We start from the raw sequence: 21,035 nt of genomic DNA on the forward strand, positions 1-21,035 counted from the left end.
TGCCTGGCACACGGTAAACGCTGTATCAACTTTAGGTATTGCTGGTTAGTGTTCGTTTGATTGTTTGATGTGTTGATCCTGTGACCCAGCTCCCCACTGTGAGTCCCCACAGTGAGTCCCCACAGTGAGTCCCCACAGTGAGTCCCCGTCTGTCCCAGGAGAGGACCTCGCCGAGGTGCAGCATCGTGATTGGTAGTCGTCCAGTGTTGCAACCGGTTTGCTCTTCTTTGACTCAGAGTGTCTAGCTGAGTAGAGGCTGGAACTGCTGGCTCGCAGCGCACATGTGGCCAGCCCATGGCAGGACTGGCTCCCCGGCCAGGGCCCGGCGGCCTGGGTGACCATGGCTGTGCACCCCTCTGAGGCTCCAGGGGCTCCACCTTGGCTGCCCCTCTAGGTGCTGTGCTCTGTGCCCCACTCTTTGTGAGGTCCTGGGTGGACACCCACACACACACGTGCAGGGACCTGTTGCTGGATGGTGGGGTCGATAAGCATGGCTCTGTCCCCTTCCCCCCAGGCCCCGTCCAGTCCTCTCCCGTCGACTTCCATCTGATGCGCTGAGCCAGGTCACAGGACATCAGAAAACTCAAGCTGAGGGTGGACCCAGGGCTGAGGAGCACCAAGTCCAGCAGGCACACGGCCTGGGCTTTGCATGCTCCTGCCCTCGTCGGCCACTTCTCCCAGCTCAGCCTGCCCACCCTTGGCTCCGGGGTCTCAGACAGCCCTGTCCAGGGCATGGATAGGAGGGAGGCTGCCCGGGCCCCCCAGGCCCCCCAGTGCAGAATAAACATGGGAACCTGCCCCAGCTTCTCAACCCTCACATCTCCTGGCCCAGAGCCCACGACAACCCTCCTGCTCATCGTCCCAGAAGAGATCCTTTCTGCTCTCTGACCGACTAGAACGGATGGCCGAGGGGCGGGATGGGGACCGAACATGGACTCAGCCTTTGGGACAGCCAGCTGTCCAGCCTGCAGGCCATTTCTCCCTAGACTGACCCCTCGAGGGCGGTGGCTGCCCCCTGATTCTGCATCCCCACTGCAGGCCCCAGCTGGACACTGAGCGTTAGACTGAAGACCCTGCCGTGGTCAGCTTCCAGCTGTGGCCAGAGGGTCGGGGGGCAGGTAAAGTGTGGGGACAGACCAAGCACCTACTGTGTGCAGTGCCAGGCACACGAGACGTTGGGCTCCTGGAGCCACGGCCTCAGGAGAGTCAAGTCCACATGCAGGCCTCACCACAAGACCAGAGGCAGGGCCCAGGGAGTCTGCTGTCCCCGCAGCAAAGATGTTACTGACCTGGATACAGCGTCTGACGTGATTGGAACGTGTGTGAGCCATGCGACCTGATGTAGGTGACACCCTGGACCCTCGGCACTTCCCCAGATGTGGGACGAGAGTGTGGGCATTGTGGGTGAGGTCCACACCTTCCTGGAAGAGGAGAGACCCTGCTCCATGGCCTCTAGAGCAGGGACGGTAGAGAGCATGCGGCCCAGCCCGACGCCTTTGTCTCTCTGGACACTTGAGTGATGAGCTGGCAGACTGTGCAGTCAGGTTGTGTTGGCCTGAACATCTTCCTAACATTAACTGAGACCAGAAAGAACATTTTTCTGCAGAAACCTCCTTCCTCCGCAGCCTCAAGGATGAGCTCTGCACTGTGAGCCTCCAGAGACAGAGAGCAGCCAAGAAGCTCTGTGGGTCTGTGCTGTCCTGGCCTCAAGCAGCTTGACGGGGCAGTGAGCTGTTAAACAGGATAAATCAGGTCTGTGCCCACCGCCCCCAGGTCCCTCCATGGTCTCCCCAGTACAGCTGAGGCCCTGGGCCCAGCCCGAGACAGAGCACAGCTCACTGGACTGGCAGAGCCACCGAGCGCTCACAGCAGCCACGCAGGCCTCAGCTGGCACCTGGCAGGCAGGACTCCGGCAGCTCCGTCTCTGTGTGGGAATTCCCCTACTGGGGACTGTGGGCTGCTGTGAACGGCCTCTGCTTTAACATCCAAATCTCTGACCCTCCACCCCCAGAGCATGCCTCAGGACTTGGAAGTCACCCCCCACTTTCTGACTCGACCTCTTCCCCTCATATCTGAAATGGATGCCCTCATCAGTTTATGTCTGACGAGCGTCAGTAGTGCCCCAGTCTAGTGGTTTGAAGCCTGAACTCTGGACCAGTTCATGGCCACCCAGTTTCGTGGGGCTCATACGTGAGACAGGGCCGGACTGGCCCCGTGTTAGGAAGGGGCTCGGAACCAGTGGAAGCCTGAGGATGGGGTGCACTGGCTGCTGCTTCTGCTGTCGCTGCTACACATGGCCTGAGGATGGCGTTACAGTGCTAGGATTCTTTTGCTTCAAATATTCTCCTAAAAAAGAAGAACTGGAAAATTTGTTTCTTCAGAATTTCACTATATAGTTCTGGTTATAAACAGATTTTGCCCATTGAGTCAACATAAAAGATCTGAAGAGGTTTGGGTTCTGGAGTGCTGGAGTAAGAAACAACTATCAATACCAACTCACATCAGAGTTAGTGGTGCAAGACTTGTGCTTCCCCTAAAATCACCAAGACAGGATGTCTGCTCTCACCACGCCTGTGAACAGAGGACACAAGTTCTAGCCCATTCAACGTGATGAGAAAAGCAAAGGCATACAGATCAGAAAGGAAGAAACAAACCAGTCCCTGTTCGTAAATAACACTGTTGTCTACCTTGTAAATTCCATTATGCTACCAAAAACACTCCGGAAACTAATGGTAATGAGCAAGTTCACTTGTTAACAATGCAGGACCTATATACAGAAGTCAGTTCTATTCTATACACCACCAGTGAACAATCAGAAACCAGAGTTCAAGATGCACCATTTACAAGAACTCCAAAAAGTCAGATACTTGCTATATGTCTTAAAAAATACACACAGGATTTATATGCCGAAAACTAGAAAATACTGACGAGAGGAATCAAAGACCTGAGGCAGAGCCCTCCGTGTTCACAGCAGGGATTCTCAACGAATGTTGTGGCGCTCGGGCCTCCCAGGGGGTCTGAGGGTGTAGCGCCTCTCCCGTCAGATACCCAGCGGGAACGTGTGTAAATGCACGCAAGACGATTTTTAAATGTATGTGAAAACACAAAGGAACTCATGGAGCCAAGAAAGTTTTGAAAAAGATTGAAATTGGAGTAATTTTAAGTCGCCATAATGCTACAGTTATCCAGACATGGTGGTGCTGCTGGGTAGGTCGGCATTTACATAAACAGGATATGGCCTGGAAAATACCACACACATGTGGACAACTGATTTTGACAAAGATAATAAAACAGTTTATTACAGAAAGGACGGTCTTTTCAAAAAGTGGTAGAAGCAAATGGATGATGCATAAAACAAAGAAAAAAAAACCTTGGCAAACTTCACATCTTGCATAAAGTTAACTCAAAATGGATCAAATTGCTAAATGTAAAATCTAAAACTATAACCTATTTAGGAGAAAATATAAGAGAAAAGCACTCATTCATAAAATATAAAAGTGTTAAAAGTCATAAAAGATAAAATTGAGAACTTGTGCTTCATCACAGTTAGAAGTATTTGCTGCCTGGAAGATCCTGTTAAAATATGAAAAGGCAAAGCAAAGCCTCAGAGACGATCGTCGTCAATCACGTCCGGTGAAGGGCAGTGTCCTTGGCCGTCGGAGCAGCTCTTTTAGCCTCCAGAGAAGGAAAACAGGACAGTGCAGTTGGAGGATGGACAGCAGACCCACACACACTTCTGCCAGTGGGATGAAGAGGTGAGAGGCATGCTCCCGGGCGGGTGTCTAGGAGAAAACAGAGTCAGCCACAAGGAGACATCACCACCATCTCTACAGATGGCTTAAGTGACATGCTGACACCCCCAAGTGCTGGCACAATCGCCCAGAACCAGATCTGTCTCACGCTCTGGGCAGGTGGGGTTGGGGTGGGAAACAGTCCAGCTACTCGGGCAAATGGTTTGCCCGTTTCCTAAACAGTGAAAAGTGAAAAGTGAAGTGAAAGTCGCTCAGTCGTGTCCGACTCTTTGCGACCCCATGGACTATACAGTCCATGGAATTCTCCAGGCCAAAGTTAAACGTACACTTAATGTACCGTTCAGTAATCACAGCCCTGGGTGTTTATCACAGAAAAATGCAACCTTGTGTTCATATAACAACAAGCATGTGCTGCTTTGTTTGCGATCCACCTAAGCTGGAGTCCACCCGGATGTCCTTCCTGGGGGAGCTGGACACACAGTCGTGTGCAGTGTGCAGTGGGTGCTGCCCAGTTGCCATGACCGATGGGTCTGCGTTACCTGAAGCAGCATCATTATGCTGAGTGCCTTTGTCTGGTTGGATTCCCATGAAGTTCTTGAGATGATAAAGTTGTAGCAATGTAGAGCAGACTGGGCTTTCCCAGGGCTGGGACTGAGGAGAGTAAGTGGTTGCAAACTGCCCGCCGGACTGTCCACGTGACCCTGCTCATGTGGGCAGTTAGGGAAATCTGTATGTGTGACAAGACTTCAGAGAGCCACACACCAACAAAGGTATGTAGGAGCCCATGCTGTTTAGTTACTAATGTCTGATCAATGTCCATTACTGGTTTTGATAAAGTACTGCAGTTACATCAGACAGAAGCTGGGTGAATGGGCCATGGAAGCTCTGTATTATTTTTGCAGCTACTCATGTATCTAAAATTATTTCAGAAGTATGCTACACACACGTGTAATACATATACACAGACATGAGAGTCGACAGTTATTACACCTAAACATAAAAAGTAAATTCTGGGAACAGATCAATTAAAAGTAAGAAATGGTCAGAGTGGAGAGAAAAGCACGAGCAATCTATGTGCAGCCAGCAAGACACCAACATGGGAATATATAAAGCTCCTGGCAGGTGGCTGAAAGATATGTCATGTGAACACTGATCAAGACCAGCCTGTGGTGGCTGCACGAATGTGAGATGAAACAGGCTTCCGGACGAGGTGGCACCAGGGTTAGAGGGACGTTGCATGAGTATGAAATGGTGAGTTCTCTAGGAAGACACGTCCGGCCCAAATGTACGTACACTGCTCGACGGAGCCTCAAAACACAGACCAAAACCTGGGAGGACAAGCGGGGGCACAGTCACAGTTGTAGTTGGAGATCCAGGTCCCCTCTCAGAGACTGACAGGGCAAGTGGCCTTGCAGGACAGTATACCTGGCCACCAAGGGACATGGCTCGTGGGCACACAAGGTGTTCCCAAGGTAGACTGTGCTATGTATGAAAATAAAAGCCCAACAAATTTAAAACAGTTGAAATCACAAGAAATGTATGTTCTGACTAGACTGCAATTGAACTAGAAATCAATAACCAAAGGTAAAAAATTTCCAAAATACTTGAAAATCAAAGCACACCACTGTAAATGATGTGCTGGTCAAAGAGGAGGTAGCAGAAGAATGTAGGAAATACTTGGGAGATAATGTATACAATACACGCACATCTCTAAATTCTTAGGAATCAAGGGAGTCAGCGCCTTGAGAAACCTAAGCATGAAATGCTAACATGGGAAACGTTTGCGGACAGTTATCCAAGCTTTTACCTTAAGACACTAAGGAAAGAAGAGGCAAGCAGGAGGGAGGAAATGATAAAAGCCAAGACCAGAAACCCATGAAACTGAGAACAAACTCGGCTTTCCTCATTGGAGCCACTCAGAGGAAGGGAGAATGTGGAGGGGGGCGGTGCTCCCCTTGGGCCAGGGACCTGGGGCGGCTCTGCTTCCTGAACTTTTGTGCAGCCTTCTGTTGGTTCCTTCAGGAGTGCTTCCTCTGCCCTCTTCTGGGAACCCGGGGCTTGCAAACCAACCGGAGCCTGGGAGGGAGGAAGGAACAGGTCCCCCTCTGGCTGTGTAGGCAGAGTCCCCTGTCCTGTCCTGACTCTGCCTTGGAGGCAGGGCCTTGTCCTGCCCTCCCTACCTGTGTCCCCAGGAAGCTCCCACCCATTACCCAACAGACCCCTGGCGAGCAAGTGAATGAATGAGGGAGCAGACAGGAGGGAAGGAAACACCATCCTGGATGCCCACACGCACCAGTTCAGAGTTCAGAAATCGCGAAGTTCTGTTCCAGAACGTCCTGTGAGGCCTAGAAATGGGCTGGACTCAGCATCCACCATCTGCATTATCTGCCTTTGAGTGAGCACTGTGTGGGCTCCTGCTCATGGCAGCCTGGAGTGGAGCTGGGAACGGGGGGTTCCATGTTGAATGGCAGAGAGAAGCGTGTCCTCTGCCAGCAGGCCAGGGCTGTGGGGGCCGAGGCACGGGAGGCAGGTGCTGGCAGTCAGGGGTGCAGGTGAGGGCTTGTAGGGAGCACCCTTGGGGGAAAGCCCTGGCCGGGCTGACTGAAGTCAGCCTGTCGCAGGAAGGGAGACCCTGAGGCTAGGGAAGGATAGCGGAGCAGGGACCAAGGCAGGCCATGATCTGCTCATTTCTCTAATTTTATCATTTCAACCACGTTGAGTCAGTGAAATCGCACAGTGTGTGACCTTGGGGACTGGCATTTTTCACACAGCATAATTTTCCCAGCCCCCCGCCCCCGGTTGCTGAGCCCATGGGGCAGTTGGTGCCGCCTCCTGGAGGAGCAGGTTCTGTGTGTGGTCTCGGTCTGCTGCAGGGATGCCCTGTGACTGTCGCACCAACCTCTGGATTAGGTGCTGGGTCCTGCTTTGGGGAATTACTAATACCATGAACTCACATTCAGCCTCTTGTGAGGACACCAGTCTTCCCTGCTTTGTACTAAATCCCAGCTCGAATGGTGGATGCATGTTCACCTGTTCCAGGTGACCAGGCCACTCCCCGCAGCACCTGCTTGGCCTGCCGGTGGCCCCACATCCTCACCGGCGGGGCTGGTGTGGCCACTGCCGTTTATTTAGCCACGGTGACGGGTGCATGGTGGTTCCTCCTGGGCAGTAATTTGCATCTCCCTGGTGGTTAATGACACAAACATCTTTTCACATGCTTGTTTGCCACCTACGATCCTCTTTGGTGAAATGTCTGTGTCTTTTGCCCATTTTCTAATTGGACTGCTTGTTTTCCACGGTCGAGTCTGATCCCTGCATATGCTTTGAACTAGTTTCGTGTCAGACATGCAGCTTGCAAATATTCTCTCCCCATCTGTGGCTTGTCTCTTTATCCTCCTAACATATTCTTTGGCAAACAAAGGTCTTTAGTTTTGACACATCTCGTTTATCAGGCTTCCCTTTCGTATATCATGCTGTTAGTGTCAAGTCTAAGAATTCTGCCTTACCCTGGACCCCAAGGGTTTTTTCTTTTTTTCTAAAAGTTTTATAGCTTTATATTTTTCATTTAAATCTATTTTCTATTTTGAGTTGATTTTTATGCAAGGGATGACTCCTAGGTCAGAGTCCGTTTTTGCCTCCAGTGTTCGGTTGCTCCAGCCCTGCATGTTGAAGAGCTGTCTTTCCTCCGTTGAACTGCATTCACATCTTCGTTAGACATCAGCCAGGCACATCCGTGTGGGCCTGTTTCTGGATTCTGTGCTCTGTCCCTGCTCCGTTGATTCCCTCTGCCAATACCACAGCCTTGATCGTGACAGCTGTTGAGGAAACCTACTCCTCCTACTTTATTTTCCTTTGTCAGAATTGTTTTAACTATTCTACCTCCTTTGCCTTTCCATATAAATTTTACGGTGGCTTGTCTGTATCTATGAAATTCTTGCTGGAGTTTTAATAGGAATTATGTTAAAGTCGTATGTCAGCTCAGAGAGAACTGATATCTTTACTGTGATGAGTCTTGTGATCTGTAAACACATTCTGTCTCTCCATGTACTTAGATCTTTAATTTCTTTCATTAGCATTTTGTAGTTCTTAGCATATAAATCCTACACATGTTTTGCTAGATTAACACCTAAGTGCCGTCTTTTGTACTGATTTTTGTGCCAGGCTCATGCTTGCTTCATCAAGTGGATTGGGAAATTTTCTCTTCTCTTCTGTTTTCTGAAGTAGATTTTGTTGAACTGGGATTAACTCCTGAAACCGTTGGTAAAATCTCCAGTGAAATGCTTTGAATTTGGAGATTTCTTTAAGGAGACTTTCAAGATTATGAAGCCAGTTACCTCAACTGCTAGGTAGGGCTATTCCGAGTATTTCTTGTTAGGCGAGTTGTGCCAGTCTGCCTTTCTCAAAGAGTGAGACAGTTAATCTGAGTCAGTTTGTTCACATGGCCTTGTTCCTAGCGCTTTTTTAGCCCTTTGATGTATGCGGGGTTCTTGGCTATAGCTTCTGTTTCACTCCTTATAATGGTGTTTCGTCTTGTCTTCTTTTTTTCTCAGTCATCCTAGAAGTCTGTCAATTTTATTAACCTTTTAAAATAATCAGCTCTTTATTTTATTGATTTTCTTTAGTTTTCCTGTTTCCAATTTTAATTATTTCTGCATTATTTCCTTCCTTCTGTTTACTTGGATTTATTTTGTTCTTATTCTAGATTCTTAAAATGAGGGCTTAGATTATTGATTTAAGACTTTTTCTTTTTTCTGATATGTATTTTGTGCCATAAATTTCCCTCTAGGCACTGCTTTGTGTTTTACAAATTTTGGTATATTGTATTGTTTCAGGTATGTGTATTTTATTCAGGCATATGTGATACCGGCTTCCCTGATAGTTCAGACAGTAAAGAATCTGCCTATAATGCAGGAGACCCAGGTTCAATCCCTAGGTCAGGAAGATCCCCTGGAGAAGGGAACGGCTATCCACTCCAGTATTGCCTGGAGAATTCCATGGACAGAGGAGCCTGTGGCCTACAGTCCACAAGGTTGCAAAGAGGCAGACACAACTGAGTGACTAACACACACACACACACACACACACACACACACACACACACGAGACACTCAGGTCGACACGTGTTTCTAATCCTTGAGACTGCCTCTTTGACCCAAGGATTACTTCAGTGGGCATTGTGTTAGTTTTCGTGTGCTCGGAGATTTTTCCGTTATTTCTGCGATTGATTTCTCGTTGGATTCCTTTGTGATCTGAGAACGTACCATATGATTTCGATTCTCTTAAATTTGCTGAGCTTTGTTTTATGGCCAGGGTGTGGTCTGCACTGCTGTGTGCTCTGTGTGTCCTGCTGCTCCCAGACGTGCTGTGAGGGTTGACTAGGTCTGGTTGATTGATGCTGTTTTAAGTTCTGTGTCCCTACTGATTTCCACCTAGCGGTTCTCTTAGTTGTTGAGATGGTGCTGAAATTTTCAGCTGTAACTGTGAATTTCTGCATTTTCCTTCTCAGTTCTATCTGTTTGTGCTTCACGTATTTTACTGTCCTAGTGTTTGACTCATAAGCTATTAGGATTGCTTGCTATGCTTCTTCATGGACGGACTCATCATTGTATAGTGCCTCTCTCCATCTTTGATAATTTTCATTGCTCTGAAGCCAGTTTTATCTGATACTAATATAGCCACTCCTGCTTTCCTTTGATTAGTGGTTGTATGACACATCTTTTCCCATGAGTTTATTTTCAGTCTGCTTGCATCTTTGTAACTGAAGTGAATGAATTTTTTATTGACAGCATATGACTGACTCATTTTTCTTAGTCCTCTCTGCCATTCTGTTTTCTTTATGGGTAAATTTAGACTAGTCGGACACGACTGAGTGACTTCACTTTCACTTTCACATTTAATATAATTATTGAGAGGTTAGAACTTAAGTTAGCTATTTTATTTTTTGTTTTCTCTTTGTTCTCCCTGTTTGTTTCTCCGTTTCCTTATCTCCTGCCTTTCTGTGGGTAACCCAACATTTTTAATGATTCCATTTTGATCTATTGATCGTGTTCTTGAGTGTCCCTTTGGCAGCTCTTCAGTGATTGCCTCGGTATTGCATTATATATGTATAACTAATAGGTTCTGCTCATGGAAGGAGGCATTGCACCCTCTTCCTCACCCACCACCTACCACCCGACTCCCAGCTCACCGCCCCTGGTGATCTCTTTCACAAAGAAGAAGAGCAGGCCCTGGGTTCTGTGGCTAGTTGGTTCCTATTGCTGGCAGCCTCCCAAAATTCCTGGCAGATGGAAGGAAGGGAGAGTTGGGTAGGAATTAGGACCAGTGGCTCCTGAACACGGCTTTGCTCAAGAGGAGTCTGGAGAGCCATAACTGCAGCCTCTGGAGCCACCTGGGTTTCTTGAGTCAGGCCCCAAGGGGCGGCACACGCACCCTGCTCACTGCCGATGCCTCCTTGTTCTGTCACCACAGATGCTCTGTTAGCCTAGGTGCTGTCACCATAGGAGGCCAGGCGAGCCCTGGGCCAGCAGGGAGCCCTGGAATGCCGGTGGGGGGATCTCCTTTCCCAGCCGTGAACCTCATAGCTCCACCCCTTTCCTGGGATGGGACGGCCTGTGTAGCCGCTGCCTCCGGGGCATTCTGGGATTCCAATCAACAGTCCTTCTCAGCGCTTCCCCAGGAGTGCGCCCAGCCCCCAGTTGCTGCCTGGGGTCTCATGCTGACTGGGGACTGCCTCTCAGGGGGCCCCACACTGGGGGAGGGGATTTCCCTGCTCTCTGGGCCCAGCCCTCCTCCAGTTCCTCTGGCTCCTGTGTCACGATAAGGGTTTCCTGACAGGCCCTTCCTCCCTGTTTACTCCTCTTTTTAGGTCAGCACAATGCCTGGAGCTTAGTCATGGCCAGGGAATATGTGTTGAATTAACAAAGTTATTAATTACCAGTTCCTACAAGGCAAATTTCAATCTGCATCTTGCATGTATGCATCCGTGGAGGAAAGAGCAGGGGCGAGAGCAGCTGGCACTGGTCCGGGGACTGGCCTTTGACGCATGTCCTCTGTCATACCCAGAGGTATGACACACTCCCAGCAGGGAGAGGCCTCAGTGGGGTGGGCCGTGTGGCTCCGCCAGGCAGGTGTCCCTGGAGGGGCCATCAGCAGGCTTTCTCGGGTTCCTTCCCATTGGGGGTGGCTGCTCAGCGACAGGATCATCCTCTGCGGTGACCAGCTGTGTGGCATCACGTGTAACTTCACCCTCCTGCTGGCCTCCTAAATGCAGCTTCAGGCGTTCACCCAGAGCCAACCACCCCCTGACGCTGACTTCTGAAATCCACCAGAGTTTTAAGTGAAATGTAAGTGAATGCATTTCACATGCGTGAACAGAACAGTACTGTGACGATGACCAAGTTCCAGTGTAGAATGGGCCTTACGTGCTTGCTTCCTGAATGTACCTCTCTGGCCTGCTTCCTCCTTGGACATGGAGCAGTTGGGGTGGGTGAATGCAGACTGGAAAGCTCCGCGGGGCAGCCGGGGCCAGCGGAGGGGAGAGAGCAGCGTACTGGTCAGCTGCCAGCCCCCGCCCCCCAGGGGTAGCAGCACAGACAGCCCCCGCTCCCTGTGTGTGTCCTGTGACGGGAGAGGAGTCCAGTCACACAAAAGCCTGGGGTCTGCTTGGAAACTGATGGGACTCTGCCCTCCGCCCTGACCCGCCCAGTCCTGAGTGAGGGGGTGTGCCGGGCTCAGCGGGCTCCTCAGCCTCAGGCGGCCTTTCTCTCAGGCAGACTCAGCAGCCTGGACCAGCCGTGGGCGAAAGTGGGACTGCATCTGCCCACCCAGGGTCCCCTCAGCCTCTCCCCCAGCCCCCAAACTCTGCTCTGGGAGACAGTCAGGGCTGGGGACCCCTCCCCCTCTGCTCCCCGGTCTGTCTCCCCCTGCAGTGGTAGTGCAGGACTTGGAAATGGCTGCTGGATACGCTCCTCGGCCGGCACACACCCAGCTGTGGCCCCGGCGTCCTCGAGGGAAGGGCACATGAGTGCGTGAGATGTCCTGTGGGCACGGGATCACAGTCCCAGGAAACCTGCCCTGTCCTTCTTCCCAGTTCTCCCAGCCTGGCATCAAGAAAGGCCAGGGGAACTCTCACAGGCGGATGGAGCACCTCAGCGACCTGGGTGCGGGGCCCACAGCAGGGCAGCCCGAGCCCTCCCTCAGACGCCACAGACGTGGAGTGTCCCTGCCCCATGCTGGGCGACCCCGACGGGGATGCTGGGGGCTGTGCTGGGCGCCACAGGCTTTCTGCACAGGAGAGGCCGGAGCAAACGTGAGATCTGGTTGTGGGGTGGGGGCATGCAGTGGATTCCCATCACCAGCCAGCCTTGTCCCTGGGGTCACCCTTTCCTTAACTCTGGCCTCAGGCTTTGCATCAGGGGGTAAGGTGACACATGTCCCCGAGCAGAGGAGCAAAGCAAAGTGGTCAAAGTGGATTTGTGTCTTCTGAGCACGGGGTGGGGGTCAATTTGGACAATTTCCTTACAGTTGGGACTGAGCCGAGGAGGTGCCTCAGCCACGCTGAGGGTCCACGTCCCGGGTTGGGAGGAGCCACATGGTTTGGAGACAGGGTCATGGAGACAGTGCTCGTCCAAGGCAGCACTGGGGTCTCCTTCACCCTGGCTGGTGGGGTGTGGGCTGTGCTGCCCCTGGAAGTGACCGGGCTCCCCTGGGTACTCACCCCATGACCACACGGCCAGAGCTCTTGTCACCGTCATATGATGTCAGGGTGACCTTCCCTGCTCAGCCCTAAACCCAGGAAGGACGACGGTTATACAACCCAGGCACAGGCACTGACATCGTCCCTGTGACTGCAGCCTGTGTTCGGGAAATCGAGTGTGTCCGGTGGAGACGTGGGGGGCAGGGAAGAGCAGCCAGGCTGCATTTCTGGAGGTGACACAGCAGCGCTGAGATGACACATGCGCTGGATGTTCTGGGGGCGTGCAGGGCGGCAGGCAAGTGAGTCCGAGGCAGGAGCAGAGCCTCGGAGTGAGCCTAGGGACCAAGGGAGAGCACAGCCCAGCATGCCTGCCAGGGGCCTGCACAGCGCAGGGCAAAGAATGTGCTTGCAAAACACAGCTGCAGTTTTTCCAATTTGATGGAAATTCTAAGACCCCAGATCCAAGAAGTTCAGTGAGGCCCCAAGAACCCAAAACACAAAGCACATCATAATCAAAACCAGTGACGAAGAGAAGCGCCTTTAAATGTGCTCGAGAGGAGGGCTTTCCTGTCAAAGGACAAAGGGAGACTGCGACAGACCCTCCCCTCGGACAGTGTGCAGGTCGGGTGCAGGGAGCCCTGTCCACCTGGGATACTGCGCCAGATGAGACAGGCTTCCGGAGATGGCGGCGTAATGCTGTCCAGATGCTCCAGAGCTGAGAACACATCCCCGGCAGACCTGCCCGACCAGATACACGGGGGGATTCTTACGGCAGAAGGAAAATGATGGCATGGCCACGCGGGTGAGCATGAGAGACACTTTTATTATTATCCAAATCCCTTTCAAAGGGAGTTGACTGCTTGCACTTAAAAACAAAGTGCTGTGGGATCTATAACAGACATGTGGCAGTAACAGCGCAGAGGCCGAAAGAGGCAGGCACCGTGCTATGGGGCTATCCTGCGCCCGTCTGGCAGCGAGGCTGCAGCCCAGGGACTGAGTCAGGTCCAGCGTCTGTGCACAGGCCCTGAAGCCGCCCCTGGATGAAAAGACCCAGAGTGGTGACTGGTAAGAGAACAAAGAGGTGGAATCATGACGGATGTGCCATTCGTCCAAAACAGGGCAGAGGAAAAGTGGGCCCAGGGAACAAAGGACAGACGGAGGGGTGACAGACTGAAGCCCCCACAGCAACAGTCACACAGACGGTCTCAACACCCCCAGGTCAAAAGGCACATCGTCAAAAAGGATAAAAATAAGGACCAACCATACGCTGCCCACAAGAAGCTCACTTTGAATATAAAGACAAATGAAAAATAAGAGATGGAAGAAGAGACTCCATGCTAACACTAGTGATTAGTAAGGTCAGGTGTCTATGTTACTAACAAAGTAAATTTTGGAGTCAAGAATATTACCAGAGATAAAGGAGGATCTCTCATCATGATCCGGGGGTCACTTCATTCACAGAACATAACCGTACTAAAGGTTACGATGCTAATGGTGGAGCCTAAAATACACAAAGCAAAAAAAAGCTAGAACTGCAGGAGAAACAGACGAATCCACGCTGACAGTCAGAGATGCCAAGATCCCTGCTCAGCGATGGACATCACAGCCATCCGTGCTCTAATCGAGTCTGTGGAACACCCCCTGCAGGTCAAGATTCCTGCTCAGCAATGCACAGAAGAGCATCGCAGCCATCCTTGCTCTGATCGAGTCTGTGGAACACTCCACCCAGGTTAAGATTGCTGTTCAGCGATGGACAGAAGAGTGTTGCAGTCATTCTGGCTTTATGTGGAATGGCCCAACTAGACACAGACCAAAGACAGACCACGTTCTGGTCCATAAGCAAGTCCGTCCATAAACTTAGAATATCTCAAGTATTACAAGGTATGCTGTCCAACCATAACAGAATTAAATTCGAAATCAATAGGACACCATCTAGAAAATCTCCAAATATTTGAAAATTCAGTAACACATTTCAAAATATCTCATGAATCAAAAAAAGAAATCATAAGAGAAATTTGAAAGTATGTTCCCATGAGTGGACAAAGAGCACAAATATAAAAATTTGGGGCAGGCAGCTAAAGCCACACGCAGAGAGCCGTTTATAGAACTAAACATTTAGGCAAAAAGTAAGACTTTAAGTCCATGCCATTACCTTCTTTCTAAAGATACTAGAAAGGGCTTCCCAGGTGGCTCAGTGGTGAAGAGTCCGCCTGCCAGTGCAGGAGTTGTAGGAGAGATGGGTTCGATCCCTGGGCCAGGAAGATCCCCTGGAGTAGGAAATGGCAATCCACTCCAGTATTCTTGCCTGGAAAATCCCACGGACGAAGGAGCCTGGCGGGCGACCATCCATGTACACGCAAGGACACTAGAAAAGAGGAGTAAATGGAACCCTGCCCCCGTGCGCCCAATCTCAAGCCCAAGCAGAACTTGAAGACAAGAGCCAGGATGAGGGTATCCGTCAGAAATCAGGTGCCCTGTGGGGGTGCAGGGTGAGACCTGGACTCAAGCGTCGTGAGTGGTGTCAGCACAAAGCAGCATTTAGACCACTGCTGGACAGGCTCCCGGGGGGCGAGAAGAGGCCCTGCCAGGCCTCATGGGGGCCATATCTGCTTCTCCTCTTCCTCTCATCAAATGGAATAAAATGCATTAAATCCCCAGTGTGGGGAGGATGGAAGGAGGGGTCCTTGCCAGGATCTACCAGTTTCTGAACACCCAGCGCGGGGAGGGCTCTCTGATGACCCAGGCGTCCGGCTGGGCCCCTAGGGGTGCGGCTGCTGCTTCTTGCCAAGCACCCCTGGCAGCCACAGGGGTGGGAGCGAGGCTGGCACGTGCGGCGGTCTCAGGTGGGAGGCATCCCGAGCCTGGTGGAGCAGCCCGAGGATAGAGAGTCCTGCCTTCCCTGTGGCGCGGGGCTAGCTCTTCAAGGTCGAGGGTGCCCCCAGTGGCCTTATCGGCTCCTGGGGCTGCTCCTGTCTGCAGCAGTCCACGGAGGCGAGGCCTGGGATGTCCCGCTCCTGGCACGTGAGGCAGGCTGGCACTCACTGGCGCGTGTGATGGATGGCAGTTGACAGCCCGCAGCCTGGAGCACCCCTGGCACTCGCTGACCCACTTTCTCCTCCGTGGTTGGAACATTTACATAACAGATGGCCCCAGGGCCCTGCTGTCCGCCCCCAGAGGAGGTGATTCTAATTATACAGGAGGCGGAGGCGCGTTGCTGGCCTGGCCGCCCTTGCTGGTTTGTGGGTGCCTGGGTGCCTATCTGACTGCCATCTGCTGGTTTGTGGGTGCCTGGGTGCCTACCTGACTGCCCTCTGATGGTTTGTGGGTGCCTGGCTGCCCTCTGCCCTCGTGGGTGCCTATGTGCACACCCCGAGCTCGGGGAGACTGAGTGGGGTTGCTGCGGGGTGTCCGCCCGGCGGGAAGTAGGTCTGTTTGGCACCACTGTGATCCTTTGAACGAGACCATCCCCTCCTTTCTGGGTCCTTCTTACCCCTGCCCTGCTGCCTGCCCCGTCCAGAGCTCTGCAGAGACGGAGCACCCTCCCCGCCCTCAGACACAGTGCCAGCATGCAAGGCTGGTTGCTCAGACCTGGCCAGTGAGGTTTTTATTTCAGTGTCAGTAACCCCGAGTGGTCGGTGGCTTCCGTACTGGTCAGTTAAGACAGAGCACATGAGTGTGTGAAGGCGATGTGTTTACACACTGCCGTGTTACATCACCGTGCACCAGCTGTCTCAGGACCTCTGCTCCTGTGGGTGGGCAGGCGGCATGTCCCCCAGCGAGGGGGGCTTGTCCTCTGTCACCTGGCAGCTCTGCCCACCTCTCTGGTGAGCGAGGCTCCTCCTGGTCCTCTCCTGGGCTTTTTGTGGAACCCCTGGGGCCCGGCCCCGGGCCAGTCATCTGGCATGGTCCTCCCGCCTGGCCTTCCCCCACCTTCTGTCCACCAAGTTGTGCTGTGCTGTCAGAACCCTGTATCTGCTGCTTGGCCGAAGCCTTCCCTCTGCGCCAGCCGCCACCCGTGCACCCCACAGACACGGGCACAGAGACACCTGCTGGTGCTCCCGAAAGGCCCCAGCACCCGGCCCCTCCTGACCCGTCCCCACCGGTCGCACTGCCTCTCATCCCTTTGTTCCGAGAGTCCCCTCCCCACACTGACTGCCCGATTCTGCCCTTGCCTCCCTGACCTCCTTCCAGTACTCATCACTGGTCTCCTGTGGCCGCTCCACATCCTGCGGGAGGTGGCCTGTCCCCCGGACCTGGGCTCTGTGCCCACCTTGACTGGGGGGAGGTGTTTAGCTCTGTCCTCCGCAGTCAGGCCGAGTTCCATCAGCCGAGTCCCCTGCACACATGGTGCGCTGTCCCCATCCTTCAGCTCCCGTGCCTGTGACCGCCCCTTGTCTGTGGTCTTATACCGGAGCCTGAATGTTGCCTGGAGGGTGAGGTGCTGACCCAGGGCTCTGCGGGAAGTATACAGTGAGCGGACCGTGATACCGGATGTAAAGCATTTTCTGAAAACTTGGTAAAGTGGGCACACTCAGCAATTTCACAGTTTGGTTAGTGGAGACGAATCCATTTTAGAAATGAGGATAGCTAAGGAGTCGCAACTCTAGACCTACAGGGACACGGATCTGTGGTCTCCAAGTTTCTTAAGGCTGAAGGGAGGGTTCTGGCCCTGGTGTATTGGGCAGTGGGCAGAGCCAAGGTGGCAGCAGAGCAGACACTCCCCGCACATGGAGGTCCCCAGGCTGACGGGGTCACCCCTTCCCCTCCAGCCACTCACGGGCCCTCGTCACGAGATGACACTGAGACCCAGGGCCCTGCGCTAATGGGCAGGCCAGGTCAATCCCTGGTGGCCTTTCCCTGGGACCTGTCCCCCATGTGCTTGCAGCCCCTGCAGGGCCCACAGTGCGAATCCTGGGGCGCCCTTCCCTCCCTCCTGTGGCTGGGTGCCCCGGATCCCTCTGCTCAGAGCCCCGCCTTTCGCCCCAACAGTGTGGGAGGCTGTAGCCTAGCCTCGACCTGGCCCCGTGGTGCAGACCCGACCCCTGACGTGAGCCTTCCCTCACCAGGTGACACCATCTGGGCCCCATCTGTCCTTCCTGACGGCGCCCTCGGCACCCTGAGCCACCACCCCCAGCTGCATTTTGGAAGAAAGATGGAGTCCAAGGTCTCGGAAGGCGGCCTGAACGTGACGCTGACCATCCGCCTGCTGATGCATGGAAAGGTACGGGCCTGAGGGAAGTGGAGGCTGCCCACGCAGGGGCTCAGTTCCGAGCCAGGCTTCTTGCAATTCCACGTGATCGGGAACTTGCCTCGCCCTCCCACGTCTGCTCCTCCTGGAGCCTCTCGTGCCTGGGCCACGCTGCTGCCCCAGCCCTGCCACCTCGTGGGTGTCCTTCATGCCAGGGCGCTCTCCTCCAGGTCAGCACGCTGACTGACACCCCCCCTACTTGTGCCCGCAGCCTGTCACCCCAGGGCTTCCCTTCACCCAGCGCCCCCCACACTCCCTGTGCCTTTTGCCTTCGGCTTCCCATGCAGCTCTTTTGTAGAAACAGTGTCCCTCACTCCCTCGTGTTGGCCTTTTCTGCTGTTTCCTCACTGTTGGCAGGAGTGACCCAGAAGCCTTCCCATCAGAGCTCAGATTTCAGGGCGTCACTTGGTGGGGGTGCCTGTGGGCACCTCCGTGCCCCCTCCATGGTCATCAGGGGTCCTTGCTGGCGGCTGGTCAGGTGCTGCGTGGCCGCCAGTGTGCCCGCTCGCTTCACTTGCAGCTCCTGGACGTGGGGCTCCTGTTTGCCCCTGTCACCCCACCGTCCCTGTCCTGCCATCACTGGCGCTGATGCTCTTGTTGCCCGTGACTTGGCCATGGGGGTCGCACCGTTCTGACAGCACCCCCTCTGGCGTAGAACACCGCTATCGCTCATCCCACTTTCCTGCTGCTTCTGGAACTGGCCCAGAGACCCCGACTCCCCTAAGTGAGGCTGTTGGGGTGGCCTTAGAAGCCCAGGTATGGGCGCACGGGGGTGTTCATGGCTCTCAGGCTTCTGTGGATCCCAGGCAGGGCTGGGGAAGGTGTGTTTGTGTATATGCGTGTGTGTCTGTGCACATTTATACACTACTGCATTCCATGTTTATCTCTGTGCCGGGCCCCTGAGCTCACACCCCCAACTCCAGTCCAGCCACACAGACGCGTCCTGGCTCTGTGGTCCGTCCATGTGGGCAGCAGGAGGAACCTGGGGCCACAGAGGCTGGCCTCATGCCCGAGGCCCTGCTCTCCCTAGCTCTCTGGAAGCTGGAGCTCACACCTGGCACCCCCCTTTCTGTGATGAAGGAAGGGTGACCACCTGCCCACTCCCGGGGTGGGCTGACATTTGGTTAAGGTTGTCGGAGGCTGGGTGTGTACCACAGAGGGCAGTCTGAGGTCAGTTACACATCCCACTTCCAGCAGCAGCTGGCACAGTGAGCACCCAACCTTGCCCTGGGAGGTGGGGTACCCCAACCACCAAGGGAGCCCCAACCCAGCGCCTGGGAGCCCCCGCTGCACACAGCCCCCACCGTGGCCGCACAGCACAGACCCTCCCAGAGTCTGCCCCAGGACACTGTCATTGCTGAGGGCTTCGCTGGAACAAGGAAGATGAGTTTAATTGTGGAAGCTGCTCCCTGAAGCTAACCTTGGGTGGGGCTGCCCAGCAGGGCCTGAGGGTTTGTCCTGGGTAAGGAGGTGCCATGATGGGCAATCCTGGCCATGAGCATATCTAAACCATCATGGGCCCCAGGCTTTAAAATTAGGGCAGCGTGTTCAGACATCTTTCAATGTTCTCTGTGTGTGTGTCTGCGCGTGCGTGCGCATGTTCAGTCGCTCAATTGCATTTGACTCTTTGCGACCCATAGATGATAGTCCACCAGGCTGCTCTGTCCATGGGATTCTCCAAGCAAGAATTCTCCAGGCCAATGGAGTGGCTAGCCATTTCCTTCTCCAGGGGATCTTCCCAATCCAGGGTTTGAACCCTCATCTCTTGCATCTCCTGCATTGGCCGGCGGGTTTTTATTTTATTTTTTTACCACTGAGCCACCTGGGAAGGCCTTTGCAAATGCTACCTTTTTAAAAAAGGTCAAATAGTAATATCACTAAATTTTTACATCGCAAGGTCATGGAGGGAGATTTTACCTTCACCTGTTTCTTGCAGGCTCCCTTGAGGCCTAAGTGCACAAGTAACACCTGCCAATGTCTGTTGAGAAGGCAGCCGCCATTCTCTTTGTCTGTCTGTCAGAGGCAGGGCAGCCCACCGCCTGCCCCCTCCTGGCCACCGGCCTCCCCTGCCGCTCGAGTCCCGGCCGATGGGCCGTCTTCCACGCCTGCCACAGGCGGCCTGCTCCCTCTGCTCTCTGACATCACCTCTCTGTGCTTCCTTTCCTACAGGAAGTTGGCAGCATTATCGGAAAGGTAATTATTGAGTGAACCTCTCTTGGGGTCTTAGGGGGAAGTGAGGCCCAGAGTGCCCGTGCTAAGGGTGGGTGTGCACCTGTGTGCCACACGTGCAGAGAGGGTCCCTCGGGAATCCTGCCCACTGCCTTCAGGCTGCACCCCTGAGGCTGTCCCAGAACCTCCTGTTCTCTGGCCCTGCGGGCACCGGGAGCCCTCCCCTGAGGCCACCCCATCCCCCAGGGCTCTGGCCGCCAGTCCTTCTCCCCAAGTTTGACCCATACAAGTCCTCACGTCATTCCTGGGAGCAGTATCCCGCCTTCAGCCTGTGTAGTGAGTCCGTTCACACAGAAATGCCCCCAGGGAGAGCAAGCACTGGTGTGGAAGCCCATGCTTGTGGGCAGGTAGGCCAGGACCCCCTCCCCGAGTCCTGTGGCCATTTAAGGCTCCCTGGTCGCACATGGTCCCTGAACGGTGGAGGCACCCCCAGAGCTCAGAGTCAGGCTCTTTTTCACAAGCCGCTCTTTTTTGAGGGGTTGCCCATGGGCCTAGTCCCCACTTTGCCTGTGGTGAAGATGGAGGAGGGTGCAGACCTGCCGGGTGGAGCAGGTCCCCAGGTCAGGCGTGGAGGTACATCAGGTCCGCAGGGCCAGGCCCACCCAGCCTGCGGCCTGGGCCCTGGACAAGGGGGAAGGGAGGGCTGGGGGGTCACCTGTGTCAGGCACCGAGTCCGGCTTTGACTGCTGGGGTGTCTGGCCTCCCGGGCCTGTGGCAGAAGCCTAAGTGACCCCCTCCCTTGTTTGAACCTCTGTTCCAGAAAGGAGAGACTGTGAAGAAGATGCGTGAGGAGGTGAGTGGGCCCCCTGAGCCCAGCACCATTCATGGGCAGGCGGGAGGGTGGAGGCCGGGCCTCCTAGCAGCTCTGCATCCAGCCCCACAAGGCCTGGACCCATCAGGAGCCCCATACACCAGGGACGAGAGTGAGGGGTGACCGTGGGGAGCCCCCAATGTGCACACTGGTGGTTCAGGCACCCTCCTGGGTCACGGCCAGGTCACAGCCCGCTCATTAGGATAGGACTGGTCATCAGTGCTGAGGTTTGGGCTCCGCAACCTGTGGGCATCTCTGGTGGTCAGTAGGCCCAAGGACCCAGCCCGCTGCCAGCCCAGT

At 53.9% G+C, this 21,035-nt stretch overlaps 1 protein-coding gene across 19 annotated transcripts in view; it reads left to right on the plus strand.

Annotated features, from left to right (window-relative positions):
- Positions 1–21,035, plus strand: part of PCBP3 (poly(rC) binding protein 3) — a 229,399-nt gene that overhangs the window by 184,613 nt on the left and 23,751 nt on the right. For all 19 annotated transcript variants that reach the window (NM_001428302.1, NM_001076284.3, XM_010801704.4 and 16 more), the window contains 3 exons: positions 17,514–17,668; positions 19,865–19,888; positions 20,685–20,717. In NM_001428302.1, coding sequence (NP_001415231.1) covers positions 17,514–17,668; positions 19,865–19,888; positions 20,685–20,717 — 212 coding nt within the window. The remainder of the gene's footprint in view (positions 1–17,513; positions 17,669–19,864; positions 19,889–20,684; positions 20,718–21,035) is intronic.

This window comes from Bos taurus, chromosome 1 (assembly GCF_002263795.3).
Source record: "Bos taurus isolate L1 Dominette 01449 registration number 42190680 breed Hereford chromosome 1, ARS-UCD2.0, whole genome shotgun sequence".
NCBI lineage: Eukaryota > Metazoa > Chordata > Mammalia > Artiodactyla > Bovidae > Bos > Bos taurus.